The 15,729-nt window shown below is 50.8% G+C and overlaps 1 protein-coding gene across 2 annotated transcripts in view; it reads left to right on the top strand.

Annotated features, from left to right (window-relative positions):
* Positions 1–15,729, top strand: part of LOC138514175 (protein tyrosine phosphatase domain-containing protein 1-like) — a 263,564-nt gene that overhangs the window by 138,375 nt on the left and 109,460 nt on the right. For both annotated transcript variants that reach the window (XM_069629489.1, XM_069629488.1), the window contains exon 5: positions 2,765–2,902. In XM_069629489.1, coding sequence (XP_069485590.1) covers positions 2,765–2,902 — 138 coding nt within the window. The remainder of the gene's footprint in view (positions 1–2,764; positions 2,903–15,729) is intronic.

Here is a 15,729-nt window from a genome sequence, read left to right as displayed (position 1 = left end):
TTTCTTCCTATGTTTTCGATTGCACTTATTCTGTTTCATGGGCCAGTGAATCTTCCTGCTCCTTAGCCTTTGTATTTGGGATCCTTCAAGGCTCTGTCCTTGGCCCTTTGGTCTTTTCTCTGTAGACTATTCGTTTGTCTGTTGGTATTAATTTCTTTGGATTTCACTGACATTTTTATGCTGACGATTCAATCTTTTTCTCTTTTTCTTTCTTTTCTGGTCAGCTTCATTCTTTTCTTTATGATGATCTCACTGCTGTCATCCTATGGTTGCTTTATCATTCCTTTATGCATAATCTCATTATGACTGCTATGCTCTGTTCGTTTCCTATCACTTTCAATCCTGACTCTCTTTGCCCATCGCCATCCGCATGTAATATTGGCATTCATTTTTTGATTCCTCACTTCCTTTTCCTACTGCCATCTCACTGTTGTCCATGCTTGTCATTATCCGTTTCACTGCTAATAAAACTCTTCTCACTTTGTTCTTTTTCTCAACTTGATTACTGTTCTTCTCTTTTTGTGGCCTTGATGTTGCTCCCGTTTGGCTGATCACTAATTCTACTTTTTGTTTTCTTGTCTTCCTCCTTCCCTATCTCTCCCTCTCTTGCTGCGCTTTGTTGCCTTTCCTTTCCTGTGTGCATGGTCTCAACCTCTTCTGTTTCTGGTCTTTGCCTATACTCCCACATGTACTCTTCGCTCATCTCTGTTTCTTCTTGTTGTTCCTTGCCCTCCATTCATACTCTTCATTCTTGTGTTTCTTCTTGCTGTTCCTTACCCTCCATCATACTCTTCATTCTTGTGTTTCTCATTGCTGTTATTAGCCCTCCGTTCATACTCTTCGTTTTTCTCTGTTTCTTCTTGTTGTTCCTTTCCCTCCATTCATACTCTTTGTTCTTCTCTGTTTCCTCTTGTTGTTCTTTACCCTGCATTCATACTCTTCATTCTTCTTGCTTATTTATTAGCCCTCCATTCATACCCTTCATTCTTCTGTTTCTTCTTGCTATTATTAGCCCTCCATTCATACTCTTCATTTTTCTCTGTTTCTTCTTGCTGTTCCTTGGCCTCAATCATACCTTTTGCTCTTCTCTGTTTCTTCTTGCTGTTCCATGTCCTCCATTTATACTCTTCATTCCTCTCTGTTTCTTCTTGCTGTTCCTTGACCTTCATTCATACTCTTTGTTCTTTTCTATTTCCTCTTGTTGTTCCTTGCCCCTCATTCATATTCTCTGTTCCTCTGTTCTTCTCTGTTTCCTCTTGCTGTTCTTTGCCCTCCATTCATACTCTTTGTTCTTCTTTGTTTTTTCTTGTTGTTACCCTCCATTCATACTCTTCGTTCTTCTCTGTTTCTTCTTGATGTTCCTTGCCCTCCCTTCATACTCTTTGTTCTTTTCTGTTTCATCTTGCTGTTCCTTGCCCTCCTTTTATACGTGTTGTTCTTCGCTGTTTCTTCTTTTTGTTCCTTGTCCTTCATTCATACTCTCCATTCTTCTTTGTTTTTTCTTGCTGTTCCTTGCCCACCATTCATACTCTTTGTTCTTCTTTGTTTTTTCTTGCTGTTACCCTCCATTCATACTCTTCGTTCTTCTCTGTTTCCTCTTGATGTTCCTTGCCCTCCCTTCATACTCTTTGTTCTTTTCTGTTTCATCTTGCTGTTCCTTGCCCTCCTTTTATACGTTTTGTTCTTCGCTGTTTCTTCTTTTTGTTCCTTGCCCTTCATTCATACTCTCCATTCTTATTTGTTTCTTCTTGCTGTTCCTTGCCCACCATTCATACTCCTTGTTCGTCTCTGTTTCTTCTTGCTGCTGCTTGCCCTCCTTGTACTCAATCGCATATTTCTGCTGGGCTCTCATCTTTTCGTTCCTCTCTTAAAGCTCATCTTCTCTCTAATGCAACTATAACTTCATGTTTGCTATCTGTCTTTTACTCATGAATATGATTGTTTGTTTGTTTGTTTGTTATCGTTGTTGTACATTTTTGTACAGTGCTTTGACGAACGTGCAGTCTAACCCCAAATAAATAAATAAATAAATAAATAAATAAACTGCATACAACATTATCTGTTCCAATCTCCATACTAGGGTATGCTCGGCCTATTAGAGGAAATAGGCAACTGCCTCAGGATCCAGCTAGCAAGTAGCCCAACTACATCGAGCAGCATTGTTTTCAATAAGGTTGCAGCTGCCATAAGATGCCATAAAATGGCAAAATTACAGTTTTCCCAAGGCAGGAAACATGCTTATACTGGGCATTCACCAAGGCGAGCGAAAGAACCTTCTATCATCTCAGGGTTCTTCTTCTCGATTGATATCCTTGTGCCAAGGGCTGAGGCTGGCTTTAAGGGTGGTCGGCGTGGTGATAACTCTCCTGTTCTGCTATCCCAGGATTGCAACAGCCAAATGCCTCAACCCGTATGTATCCCACAGCGATCAACAGTACACACCATTGATGATAGAGTGAACCCATGTTGGTGTTTGGAGTGTCCTAGCACTATGGGCAACTGCCCTGTTGTCAGGATTCAGGTGGACAGATAGTACCTATGAAAAAGTGCCTTGGCAGTGGCTATCAAGTCACATGTCAGGGTCAGCTGGACATGTGAATGCTGCTTCCATAGACCTAACAACCTTGCAAAAGAACAGACTTTTCAGTCAACGTTCATGATTTACCATTGGCCATATTGGCTAAGATGTCAAGTTGATCTAATAAAGTGGGGCTGTGCTCTACTAAGGACCCCCTTATAATCAATGTATTTCCTCCTCTTGCAGTTTACTTCTTTAACTTCGGATTGCCGGATTTCGGTGTGGCGTCTGTGATGCGCATTCTGGATGTGGTGAAAGTGATGGCCTTTGCACTGCACGAAGGGAAGGTGGCCGTGCACTGCCACGCTGGCTTGGGGCGGACAGGTAATGTCTCCAGGAAGTGGGTATTTTGCCATTATTTGTGGAAACACTGTCAGTACTCCCTGCACAGCATATAATAACTCAGCATATAATACCAACAGTACACTCTGCACACCTCATACAGAATTATGGATATACTACTATCAGGTTTCACTATACACCGATGGAGCTCCAGAAGCACATAGGCCATTGGTCAAGTCGGTCAGACAGAACAGGCTGCAGAGGACCGGCTCCACAGAGTTTACAGTAACATGTCTTATGTAGGAACAGGTGGTAAGGGAGCTCACTGCAGACCTTAAAGTTACCTACATAATATAGGCACACCAGAGTGCTTTAAGTGGGATACGAAATTGAAGAAGCACTCTGGAAAGGGGCGTGGCCACATTATGATGGGTGTGGCCTAAAGGTGAGGAAGGTGGTTTTGTCTGGGGCCACCTGTCCCAGGCAAACATTACATCATGAGGTCCTGCAAACATGTATTTTGGGTCACTCAGCACTCTCGGGTGACCTTGTCAGCGTACTGCAAATAAAACTCCCTCTGGTTCAGTTTCTAAATAAACTGCTGTCTGTTAAAAACTAAATCTCTCTCTCTCACTCGGCATATGATGCAGGCATAGAGGAGTCAAATACGTATTTATTTTTAAATTAGCATTGGTTTCTTTACAAATCTTTTAGCTAAGAACATAACATCTTTACATCACAGAACTGTTTCGCAAAGCCACCAATAGGAACACCTTGCTTCATTTCAACAGCTACCACCCGGAAAGAATGAAGTACAATTTACCGTACGGACAATTCCTTCGCATCAGAAGAAACTGTACCGAACTGTACCGAACGCACCTCTTTTGACAAACATGCCACTGACCTCCAAACTAGGCTTGCCGACATGGGGTACCCCAGAAAAGCGATCAAAAACGCCAAGAAGCGGGACGCCAACACCGACCGCACTATATGTCTCACCAAAATAACCAAAAAGGAACTTGACAGACTTGTTTGCGTCACCACGTTTAGCCCACTCAGTGACCTCATTAAAAAGACCATCAAACTACACTGGCCCATCATCAGAAACGTGGGATCACTACAAAAAGTCCCACTGTTTGCCTTAAAAAAAAACGGAACATCAGTGAATCCTTGGTACACACCTTCATCGAACCTACCAAGTCTACCAGCACTCTATGGAATCTCCCGCCCGTACAAGGCCACTACCGGTGTGGCAAATGTACAGTCTGCCAATTCACAGAGACTACCAAAATATTCCAACATAATGACATTAATTGGACTCTGCAAGACCATACCAATTGCAATACGAAACAGGTCATATATGTTATAACTTGCCCTTGTGGATTCATTTACGTGGGCAAAACCATGAGACCAGTCAAGACCAGGATCTGCGAGCACCGCTCGTGCATAAAAAACAAAGTACCTGATAAACCCCTTGTAGATCATTTTGTCAAGAAAAATCACACCAATATGGACCTCAAATGGGTGGTAATACAGAAAGTTACTGCCACCATCAGAAAGGGGAGACGTTGACAGAATCATAACCCGTTTAGAACAGAAATGGGTACACAAATTAAATTCTGTCCGGTCAGGTTTAAACATCAGCGTAGAGTGGAAACACTTCCTGTAAATTGAGACAATGCATCCACTCCTAATTGACCTCATGTGGCACCGCTGGACTTTATAAACGCCACCCTATTTGGTTAATATGTGCCTTTTCCTGTATCACTGCTAAACATAACCACCATCAAAAATGGCGCATTTCCTGTAAATATGTATCATGATATGTGTCACCAAAACATGTTGTTATGCTCACATCATCCATTCCATTTCCTTACCCCTCTTTAGCAGCTCTGGGCACCATTACCACCACACCCTTGACGCCGACCAATCAGCATCCTAGCCTGGCAGTGAGGCATCCTCCGCCCGCCTGCCTGCCCATGGACTACTTACCTGAGCCAGGCATCGTTTCATGCGTATGCGTACACACCAGTATGCTCCCCCATGGCTGAGTGTGTTTACTTTGCCTTTGGAACCAAGTGCCATTTCCGGTCAGGCACCCTCACGGGCACCCCGGCCTCGTGCACCTCATCATGGCCGCTCACCCCATTTAATCACAGTCAGCTCCCCAGCTCACTCTGTGCGCAGCCAGGGACCTCGACCGCTGACATTGTGCTCTGCAGCGCTCATCCTTCCTTTAACCCTAGGTGAGTACACGCGCATGCAACCACTGCAGCTATGTGATCCCTTGCACCTAATTCTCGGCTACATGTCTCACTTAAGAATGGGAGCGTAGCCTCCATTTTAGACCTTCTTCACCCCAGCATGACACCCTGCACTGGCAATCCCGCTAATCTGCCGCCTGGGTTTTTAAGATTGTAATTACTCCCTTTTTAGCATCACTGACGTTTTTGACACTGCAAACACAACGATTCGCACTTCTGTCCATTTATAAGTCATGCTCAGACCTACTTCCTCGTGGGACACACTTGTTTTGTTACCCACTCGTGATTTTATCCGCCACACCTCACCCGTAGCCTTCTGTGACCTGCACGCCTCACCAGCCCTCACGTGCACCATGACACTTATTATCTGAGCCCCGTATGTCCTTTTTTCCACAGCACCTCACGCTTGCGGTTGACTTTGCGTATTCATCACGCCAGGCTGTTCCACCCATAATTTGCGCGGTAACAGGCCTCCTTAAGGTAAGCTTTGCTCTTACCCCTTTTTTAACCCTTAGTTGCTCCCCCACTCTTTATGGCTTAACACAGCCTCCATGTCCTTCCTACTTCCACAGGAACGGCCACTTCTAGAACCTCGAAAATCCTCCAGGGTACTCCTGACACTGCTACTCCCCTGAGCCACTGCGCTCCTAAGTTCCGGTAAGCACCGGTCCTTCATGTATCGATACCTCTACCTGTGCTAGATACCCACGAATGTGTCCACTCCTATAACACCTCATCTGTTTATCTCAACAGACCTCACAAGATACTTCCCACTTTGGAATATCTCATCCTGATGAAGGCCACACCATCAGAGCTCATCCCAGCTCACCTTCTGGCCAAAACACTGTTGTGTTGACTATTATATTGTCTGCGTTGTCCTTGTTCAACCCTTCATTGTTTTGATGTATATGTGCTGATTATTACATGCTATCACCTCACTAAATCCACTGGTCTCCTTCCCAAGGACCCCTCAGTGAATGTGTAAGCATTGAAAAGATGCTACAAATATTTGAAATATGTCACTTACAAACTGGTTACTATACTTGAAAAATGTGTAAATACTGTTGTATCATGTGTAACTCCTAGTTAAGTGTATCTACAAACACGTAAACTGCAGTTTTATTAAAAATCTGACTGCAGTACTCAGAATTGTCCTGATACATTCTTGTCAGAATTCATTTATAGTAACGTGTACACACTTACCAAGGTGTAACCCCCATAGGTGTGTGTTCACACTTACCAAGGTGTAACCCCCATAGGTGTGTGTTCACCCTTCGTTCATCAGCCAGGTAGCCCATGACCTTGCTCATTTTTGCTCTTAAATACGTGACTACCCACCTGGGTAGAGCAAGGCATCAACCAGGTGCCCTTTTTGATAAACATTTATTCAAGACATACATGACGTGAGAGGAACATCGGTGCAGAGCCTACAGTTACACAAAACATATAGGAAGTGAAAGGGAGCACCCTGCAGAGCTGTCAATAGCACCATTGTTGTGGGGCAGAGGAGAAAGGGTGCCCCTTGTAGTGCTAACAGTGACACAAGCCTTGCAAACACAAGGTGAAATGCAGACACCTGCAAAGCTTCCACTAACTCAACATACACAGGAAGTGAGAGGAGGCGCCATGCAGATCTGTGAATGACACCAGTCTTACAGACAACACGAAAAGGGGGGAGGGTCCCCTAAATGTACCACTTATATTGAATGATTTCAACACAGTTGAACCTACGATGCGGGTCAACAATTAGTTGTACTGTTGAAAATCACTATGGCCCTCATTACGACCCTGGCGGAAAGTAACTGACCTGACCGCCATAGCGTAAATAGCGTTTCCGCCATTGCACGATGGAGTAAAGTGCGGCTAATTCCGACCCATCGGGCACGAGCATTACGCCATGGGGGAAGTGCAAAGTCCGCGATGGCGGAAATGTCCCCAAAATGCCCCTCACCGCCGTCGTACGGCGCCCTAGGTGCAATTCCGCCACCCATCATAGCGGTCACCGTAATGAGCGGTAATCGCAAAATACGGTGACCGTAAATATACGGAAACGGAAGTAAAAACATGGGGCCGGAACGGGAAACAGCACGCCGTACACCTACAAAATCAGAATCCCAACACAACCATTACAAATCCGACCCTGAGACACATCCCAACCCGTAAGCCACCCTAGTTAAAACAATCAAAATGGGAAAAGTTGCTAAAAAAGCGTGCGACCGCAAGCGGCAGGTCCACTTCTCCCATGAGGAACTCACCGTGCTCACAGAGACCCTCCAGGAGAATGCTGCCGTCGTCTTCTCGACGCAAATGACCAGGACGGCACTTGCGAACAAGAAGGCCATATGGGCCCTGGTGGCACAGCGGGTAAGTGCGGTGGGGACCGCACCCCGCAACCCACAGCAATGCAGAAAGCGATGGGACGACTTGCAGATACGCGTACGGAGCATACTATCAGCCAACCGTAACATTGCCACAGCTACCGGTGGAGGATCGGAATCACCCATCAAGTTGACCCCCTGGGAAGAAATCTGTGCCTCCACCATTGGAATGGAGAGTATAGAGGGAGTCGGAGGGATGGAGAAAGGAGTGCAGACATCCGAAGAATCAGGTAGGTGGGCCAAATAAAACAATGCTAAATCCACAATGTCCAATCATGTGAAGTACCATGTGTCCACATAGTGCAACAGAAACACATGTCCAGGAGAACGTCCACATACATTGGCCTGATAGCGCACTTTAAAACTCACATTAAATACATAAATAATTAAAAATCCTAAAAACACCCTCTACACGTGCAGCATGCACACCCTAACTGCAGGCTGCAAAACAACTGCATCCTCAATCCACACAAAAATGAAACCACCTCCAAGGCCCTGACCCAAAACACCCTCAGGTACCACCCCAATGCATGTGATACATTGCCATTCCAATTTCCACAGACCCATAAATAACGCTCGCCCTCCTTTACTCCACCACAGGGTCCGATTCAAACGACGAGCTCCAGGACACCCCTACCAGCACACCTGCAAAGAGGGCCAAGACCAACGGCCAAAGACCCTCCACCTCAGCTGCACGGATCAAGACACGGCAGCAGCACAAATCAAGTGGCAGCACACAGGAGGGGACTTCAACAGGCACCCCAGCAGCCAGCATGCCCACAACAGCAGCACCACAGGTCCCCCCAATGGATGCCACAGAAGGCACTGCTTCTGGTGGCAGCAGCACCATAGGTGACACTGCATTAATGGCAGCATGCTCCGACACAGAAAACGGTGCTGTCGATGTAGGACCCATCCATGACCTGTCTCAATCCCCCTGTTTGTTTCATCCCGTACACCATGAGGATACCACGCAGGGGCACCCACAAGACGACTACTGGCCATCCCCCACAAGCCCTGTGGCAAGGCAACATGAGGTGATCAGCCCCTCTGTGACACCACCGCAAATGGGCATGGCCCAGCAGAGGCAACAGTCCCTCGACCAGGTGATCGTGCAACAGCAGCAACTGGCCACGCTCCTCAAGGAGCATGCTGATGAATGTGGGGGTTCTAAGGCAGTCATAGAAACATCTACTGAGACACTTAGGGCACAAATGGAGAGAAGTACAGAGACACTAAAGGCACAAATGGAGAGAAGTACAGAGACACTAAGGGCACAAATGGAGAGAAGTACAGAGACACTAAGGGTACAAATGGAGAGAAGCACCGAGAGCCTGAGGGGGGAACTGCATGCGACGTCCAAAGACGTATGTGGTGAACTTGCCGCTGTGCGCCGTGTGCTCACTGAGCTCTCACAAACCCTTAGGGACATGCATGGACGTGAGCAGGCAGAGACATCATCCGTTGCAAGTTCCGTCCAGGGCAGCCCCCAACGTAGATCTGGGAGGAACCTGCGCTCCACAGGCAGGGGTGCCCCTGATATCCGGAGAGGGGGCTTGCAATAGCGTCTGCCCACTGACAATGAGCATCTTTGGACACTGGTGTTCGGGGGGGAGGTAGGAGGGTGGAGGGGGGGTGTTGGGCTTTCTTGGGTGGCGGGTCGATGGGGTGTGTAATATAATTTCACATATGCTATAAACATTACATAATCATCCAATGAGATGTGTGGACATTGATCTTTGTGTACGAGGCCTTTATTGGCGTACAGTCCACATTGTGCATGTTCCAGTCACACACAGTGCCACAAGTCCCGTGTCCATGTATCAGCCACCAGGCGTGAGTGCTAGAAGCATGAATCTATGATATTCTGACGAATTTCACGGGCCTCCTGTGCCTCGCGGACTCCTTGAGGTGCTGCCACATCCCCACCCTCATCATGACCATCTTCAGGTGCTTGTAGTTCTGCGTCAGGGGGCATGGGCACATTTCTACGTACGCACATGTTGTGTAGCATGACACATGCCATGACCATCTTTGCAACCTTCTCATGGCGGTACAGGAGTGCCCCGCCAGACCTGCTGAGGCAGCGAAAACGAGCCTTCAGTAGGCCGAATGCCTGTTCAATGACTACACGGGTACGTGAGTGGGCATGGTTGTAGTCCTCCTCATGCTGGTTCTGTGGGTTCCGGAGTAGTGTAAGGAGCCATCTCTTCAGTGGATACCCGGCATCACCTGTATGTGGACAATAAAGGATGTTTGTGGAATGACATTGCTAGGTACGCATCCCCCCCCCCCTTCCTGCCAGGTCATTGCCGCATCACATACCCCACATTATCATGCATGAAATGAGACTCACCGAGTAGCCAGGATCTGTTCCCTGCGTGTCGCTCCATGTAGCGTGGTATTGTAGAGTTCCTCAAGACCATAGAATCATGGGTTGATCCAGGAAATCGGGCACAACAATGTGTAAAGATCCTGTTGGAGTCACACACCATCTGTACATTAAGAGAATGATATTGTTTCCGGTTGCGGTACTGGGCCTCCATGGCATGTGGGACAACCAATTCCACATGGGTGCAGTCGATGGCACCAATGCAACCCGGTATGCCGGCCAGTGCATGGAATCCCACTTTTGTGTTTGTAATCTCCTGCTCCGAGCGTGGTAAAGAGATGTAGTCGTCTGCGTGCTTCAGGAGGGCATCGAGCACTTGCGATAGTGTCCGTGACAACAGTGGCTGTGAAATGCCATGCAACTGTCCGACTGTGTGCTGGTAGGTGCCTGTGGCCAGGAAGTGGAGTACAGACACCACCTTCAGTAGGGGTGGGATGGCGGTTGGGCTATCTATCATGCTGACAAGGTCAGCGTGTGTCATGTTCACAATGGCGGTTATGGTGTCCCCGTCCAAACGGTAGAGGGTGTGGATCTGCTCAGCAGTGAGGTTGAACGGATGAGCTCGGAGGCATGGGATTGCGGGCTGCCTGCGTGGTGGTAGTGGCTGTGCTGGTGGCCCTTGCTGGCCCTGCCTTGCCCTCCTCCTCCTCCTGCGTCTCCTCTGTGCGGCCGGTTGTTGTAGTAGTTGGTGTTCGTCTTCTTCTTGAAGTTGTAGTACTTGCAGTGCTATCAGGTCCCCCAGGGCCAACATCGCTAGTCCTGCCGGTAGCATTTTGGAGTGGGTGTGGTTGTGGGAGGGGGTTGGGTGTGCAATTTATGTGTTTTCAGGCTGTATAGCCTCCACCTGTGGTGATTCATTCCACCTGTGCCAGCTGCAATCCCCTTTGGGCGAGCACGTCCCGCACACAACGCTGCAATGTGACGCATGGCATCTTGCTATTACAATCATCTATTTAATCCCGATGGCAGTGAAATATTGGCTTATATGTTCATTCTGCTATGGTCCCATTGTTTCACATACTATCTTTGCAGTCGCGAACAAATTTGTGAAGGGTCAGTGAAATGTAGTACTCGATTAACGGTGGACCCTCATGCAGCACTGTACCGAGGTTCACCGACGGGCGGGGCGTCCCATTTGTGAGTGAATCCAGTTGCCATTTTCACACACTGCCGCACTACATGGATGAATTTGTGATTTCAAGCGGTCACAGATGCCTTATCGACGTGATGTTGCAAATGAGGAATTCGAAGGACAGCGCTTTCGGTTTTCAGCTAGCGGCGAGGAGACGCCCACAGGTCTGACTGCAAATATAACGTTCTATTGTTTAATGTCCTTGGGACAGGGGCCATGGCGAGAATGCAATGATTGATATGAATAGTATGGGATGCGCAATAGCGTAGTGGACGATAAGGCAGGACGTTCCCAAATACATGTTACTTCACAACACTAGAATTCCGGGCTGGAGCACAGTGGATTTTGCAGACTGCATTACGCACAGACTCAATGGAAATTTCAAATGTGATGTGAGTAAATAATCAGGCGTTTTCATACCGGGATGAGGGAATGATGTATGGATGCATGGACAGATGATTTAATTGAGAGTTTGCCATGTACATGGCTTTTCGGAATCTATCCCCTTCCCCTGCGCTATGTGATGCAGAGCTGCCATAGTGGGACCATCGTCTATCTGCCCTTGTTGAACCCTCCCTGTCTCGACGCGCCTTCAGACACTTGTGTCTATGCACGTTACTAATCCCATCTAATGGATTCTGTCTTAACAGACGCATGCACACAAACACTCGTTTGTAATAGTGTTTCTCCAGCATGGGGTCTGGCATGGATTCACATGCTCATGAATATTCCCCGTCGTCAGGCTGGGAATCCTCGGTAAAGAAAAAACCAGTATCAGTTTCGTTTCTGATCTGTCTTTCGTAGTAATAACCAATCACTGGTCTCTGCATCATACTGACCACAGCCAATGACTGCCCTCTACCTAAGCACCGCCTCTGGCAGCCATCTTCAGATTTTTACAGCACGTTCATGTGTTGGGATCCTCGTGCTATTGCTCTCGAGCGTTAGTGCTATTTTTCGCGCTTTTTCACAAAAAACTTCGATTCTTTCGGTCAAAAGAGCCTCAAGCTCCACCGATCCTACATCCGATCAACGGGGACCCGTGTCGGATTCATCTGTGCCCCTCAAGGGTGAAGATTTCGTCGAGCTACACTTCGGAGGACTCCAGAAGCTTCTCAGGCCCGGTCTCGGAGATGGCCCAGGAGAAGGGAAGCTCGACGCCCGGAAAGCTGTTCAGGGTCTGCCCTGGATGCCAGCTGCAGAACGTCTTTAAGGAGGACGAACACTCTTTCTGCCTTTACTGCCTTCATGAGGACAAGACGCACGTGGAGAAGGACTGTGCGTTTTGCGGCAACATGTCGGAACGGACCATGAAGGACCGCCATCAACGTCTCGCCAACTGGCTGGAGGGTAAGAGCCCGTCTGGCGAGAAGAAGAAGAAATCCGAGCGGTCTTCTAAGACCTTTGAGGGCGCCCCGGCGACGGGGGCCCAACATAAGGCCAAGCACCGCGAGTCCACTGGCACCGGGAGCGCCGAACGGTCGGGCTCTACGGGCGCCAGGCAGGGCGCACCCTCCCCGGCACCATCAACCACGAGCCAACGCTCTGGGTCGGGTAAGAGGAAGGCCGAGCACCCGGCAAAGCTCCTGGAGAGGCCCCGGTCGAGCTCTAAGGCAGAGGAGGAGCGTGGCAGTGCCCCCTCCCTCAAGGATAAGGCGGTGAGCGCACCTAAGGTGGTGAAGGCCTTGATCCATCCGACCAAGCCCTCTATCGAAACGGTCGCGGCGGCCCTGGCTCAGCCTGTGGTGGCTGCACCAGTGGTGGCGACCTCAGGGCCCAGAATCTCCCTGCCTCCTCGGAGGGAGTCTTCTTTTGTGCCCATCGATAGGACCCCCGTGAAACCCTCCGTGGGGAAGAAGAAGGGGGGGCAGGGCGTCGTCGTAGATTCGGCCTCAACCTCAGAAGAGGAGCTGATCGAGGTCTTAAGCCACGGCCTAGGCGTGGAAGAAGACCAGCCCGTCGAATGGACCCCGACACAGGTGACGACGACGACATCGTCGAGGATACCGACGGGGCCCCTGCTCGCCCGTCGGACTCCCCTCTGCCAGCGCCGCAAGACAACTCGGCGGCCATTTTGTTGGCCATACAGTCCTTATGCTCCGAGATAAGGACGAGGCTACCGTTACCGACGGAGGAACCTCTCCCGTCGGGGGATCCAGAACCGGGACGTTCTGGTGTTCCCCCTACCAAGAAAAGAAGGATCCATCCACCACCTCCTTTTCAACCGTCGCGCCCCGTCCAGCCCTCCTCCCCGTCCACCCGAGGGGATGATACGGGGACTGACACGGCAGCGACGGGTACGGACGACGAGGCTTACGACGAGGATTTTCCGTCGTCGCCTCCCACCAGGGCTTCTCCGCCCGACGAGATCGGATCTTTCCACTCCATGATCTCCAGGGCTTCCGAGCTTTTCCAACTCTGCCCTGAGGAGAAGAAAAAGGAAGGCTTCCTTTATCAGCGGCGCGAGGCCAAGAGGAAGACGGTCCTCGCAGTGCCTCTGTTGGACGACATTTGGGATGAGGGCCTTTCCCTCCTCAAGAACCCTTCCACGACGCCAGCTAGAAGAGACCGGTACGAGAAGAAGTACCGGGTCCCGGACACGGCCCCCCTATGCCTCCGGGCGCAACCTACCCCGGATTCCGTCGTCTCCGCGGCAGCCAGGAAGAAAGCGGGGGGGGCCTCCACATCGACTTCCCCGCCGGACGGCGAGGGAAAGAAATTGGATGCTATGGGACGTAGAGTCATCTCGTCGGCAGCGACGACAATTAAAGCGGCCAACGCCTTGGCTATCGTGGCCCGCTACGACAGGGAGCTCTGGTACAAGATAGCTCCCCTGCTGGATTTTCTGCCGGACGACAAGAGGGCGGAGGCCCTGGAGATCCTGCAGGAAGGTGAGGTGGCCTCGGACCACGCCATCACCGTGGCGACGGACATCGCCGACACTGGGTTCCGCCAGCTGGGCAACGGCGTTTGCCTTCGACGTCGTGGATGGCTCAAAGCTACGGACTTCCGGCAGGACGTCCAGACCAGAGTCCTGGACATGCCCTTCGACGGGAACAACCTGTTTGGGAAGACAGTGGACGATTCCCTTCAGGCCATCAAGGCGGATACTGAGACGGCCCGGGCCCTTGGAGTCCTGCAGCAACGACGGACGCCCTTTCGGAGCGGCGGAGGCAAGGGCGCCTCCAAAGGTTCCGGCGGCGGTTTCGCTTCCTACCGTCAAGCGGCCCGCTCGTCGTCGCAAGAGGCCTACAGAGGACGAGGCAAGTCTAGCGGACCCCGCCGTCGTCGCCAAGGAGGTCAAGGCGGCAAGGCCGCGTCCAAGCAGGATTGAACCGGCCGTGGGGTCGGGCCCCCACCGAAGCACCCCGGTGGGAGGCCGGCTGGCGGGCTTCGTCAGCGTGTGGGAGTCCATCTCCACCGACCGTTGGGTGCTGGACGCCCTGGCCCGGGGCCACGCGCTCGAGTTTCAAAGAAGGTGCCCGCGCGTCCCCCCCGTGGCCAGGAAAGAACTTCACGTCCCTCAACTTCTCCTGGAGGTAAAGGCGATGCTCAGAAAGGGCGCCATCGAACTCGTCCCAAAGAGGCTTCGGGGCTCCGGAGTCTACTCGAGATACTTCCTCGTGAAGAAGAAGACGGGAGGATGGCGCCCCATCCTAGACCTGCGACGTCTGAACAAGTTCATCAAGGCGCAGAAGTTCCGGATGGTCACCCTCCAGCACGTCCTGGGTCAGCTGGAGGAAGGAGACTTCCTATCGTCGTTGGATTTGGAGGATGCCTACTTCCACATTCCCATCCTAAAGGGGCACCGAAAATTCCTCAGGTTCGTGGTCCAAGGGCGTCATTACCAGTTCAAAGCCCTTCCCTTCGGACTACGGTCGGCACCCAGGGTATTCACCAAGTGCCTCGCACCGGTGGCGGCGCAGCTGCGCCGCGAGGGGATTCACGTCTACCCCTACCTGGACGACTGGCTCATCCGCGCCAAGACGAGGGAGCTCGCCGTGGTCCACACGGCAAGGACCGTCCAACTCCTCACGGACCTGGGATTCGCCGTGAACTACGCCAAATCCCACCTGGTGCCCGCGCAAGTCGCACTGTTTCTGGGAGCGAGGCTCGACACAGTGTCCCTTCTGGCCTCCCCGTCGGAGGAGAGGACCAGGACCATCTTGGGCAAGGCGCAACGGATGTTGGTGGCCGACGCGGCCAAAGTGAGGTCCATCAAGTCCCTCCTCAGGATGATGTCTTCCTGCATCTACCTCATTCCCATGTGCAGGCTCCGGATGCGCCCGTTGCAAGAATTCCTGGATGCGCGCTGGATCCAGACGACGGGCAGCTTCGAGGAAAGGATCAAGCTCGACGAGAGCTTCCGACGAGCGATACGGTGGTGGGGCACCCGCGCGCATCTGACGGCGGGCATGGACTTCCAGACCCCAGCCCACCAGGAGACTGTGACCACGGATGCCTCCCTGGAAGGGTGGGGAGCGCACACCGAAAATCTGCACGCAAGGGGACTCTGGCTCCCGACGGAGAAGTCCCTGCATATCAACGTCCTGGAGCTCCGTGCAGTGTTTTGGGCCCTCAGGTCCTTCCTTCCGTCCCTCAAGGACAAGGTGGTGAGGATCTTCACCGACAACACCACCACCATGTTTTACATCAGGAAACAGGGCGGAACCAGGTCCCCAGCGCTGTCCAAGGAGGCGCAG

Source organism: Ambystoma mexicanum, chromosome 12 (genome assembly GCF_040938575.1).
Source record: "Ambystoma mexicanum isolate Mex_15411 chromosome 12, UKY_AmexF1_1, whole genome shotgun sequence".
NCBI classification, from domain to species: Eukaryota; Metazoa; Chordata; class Amphibia; order Caudata; family Ambystomatidae; genus Ambystoma; species Ambystoma mexicanum.
This window is presented reverse-complemented; position numbering and strand designations above follow the sequence as displayed.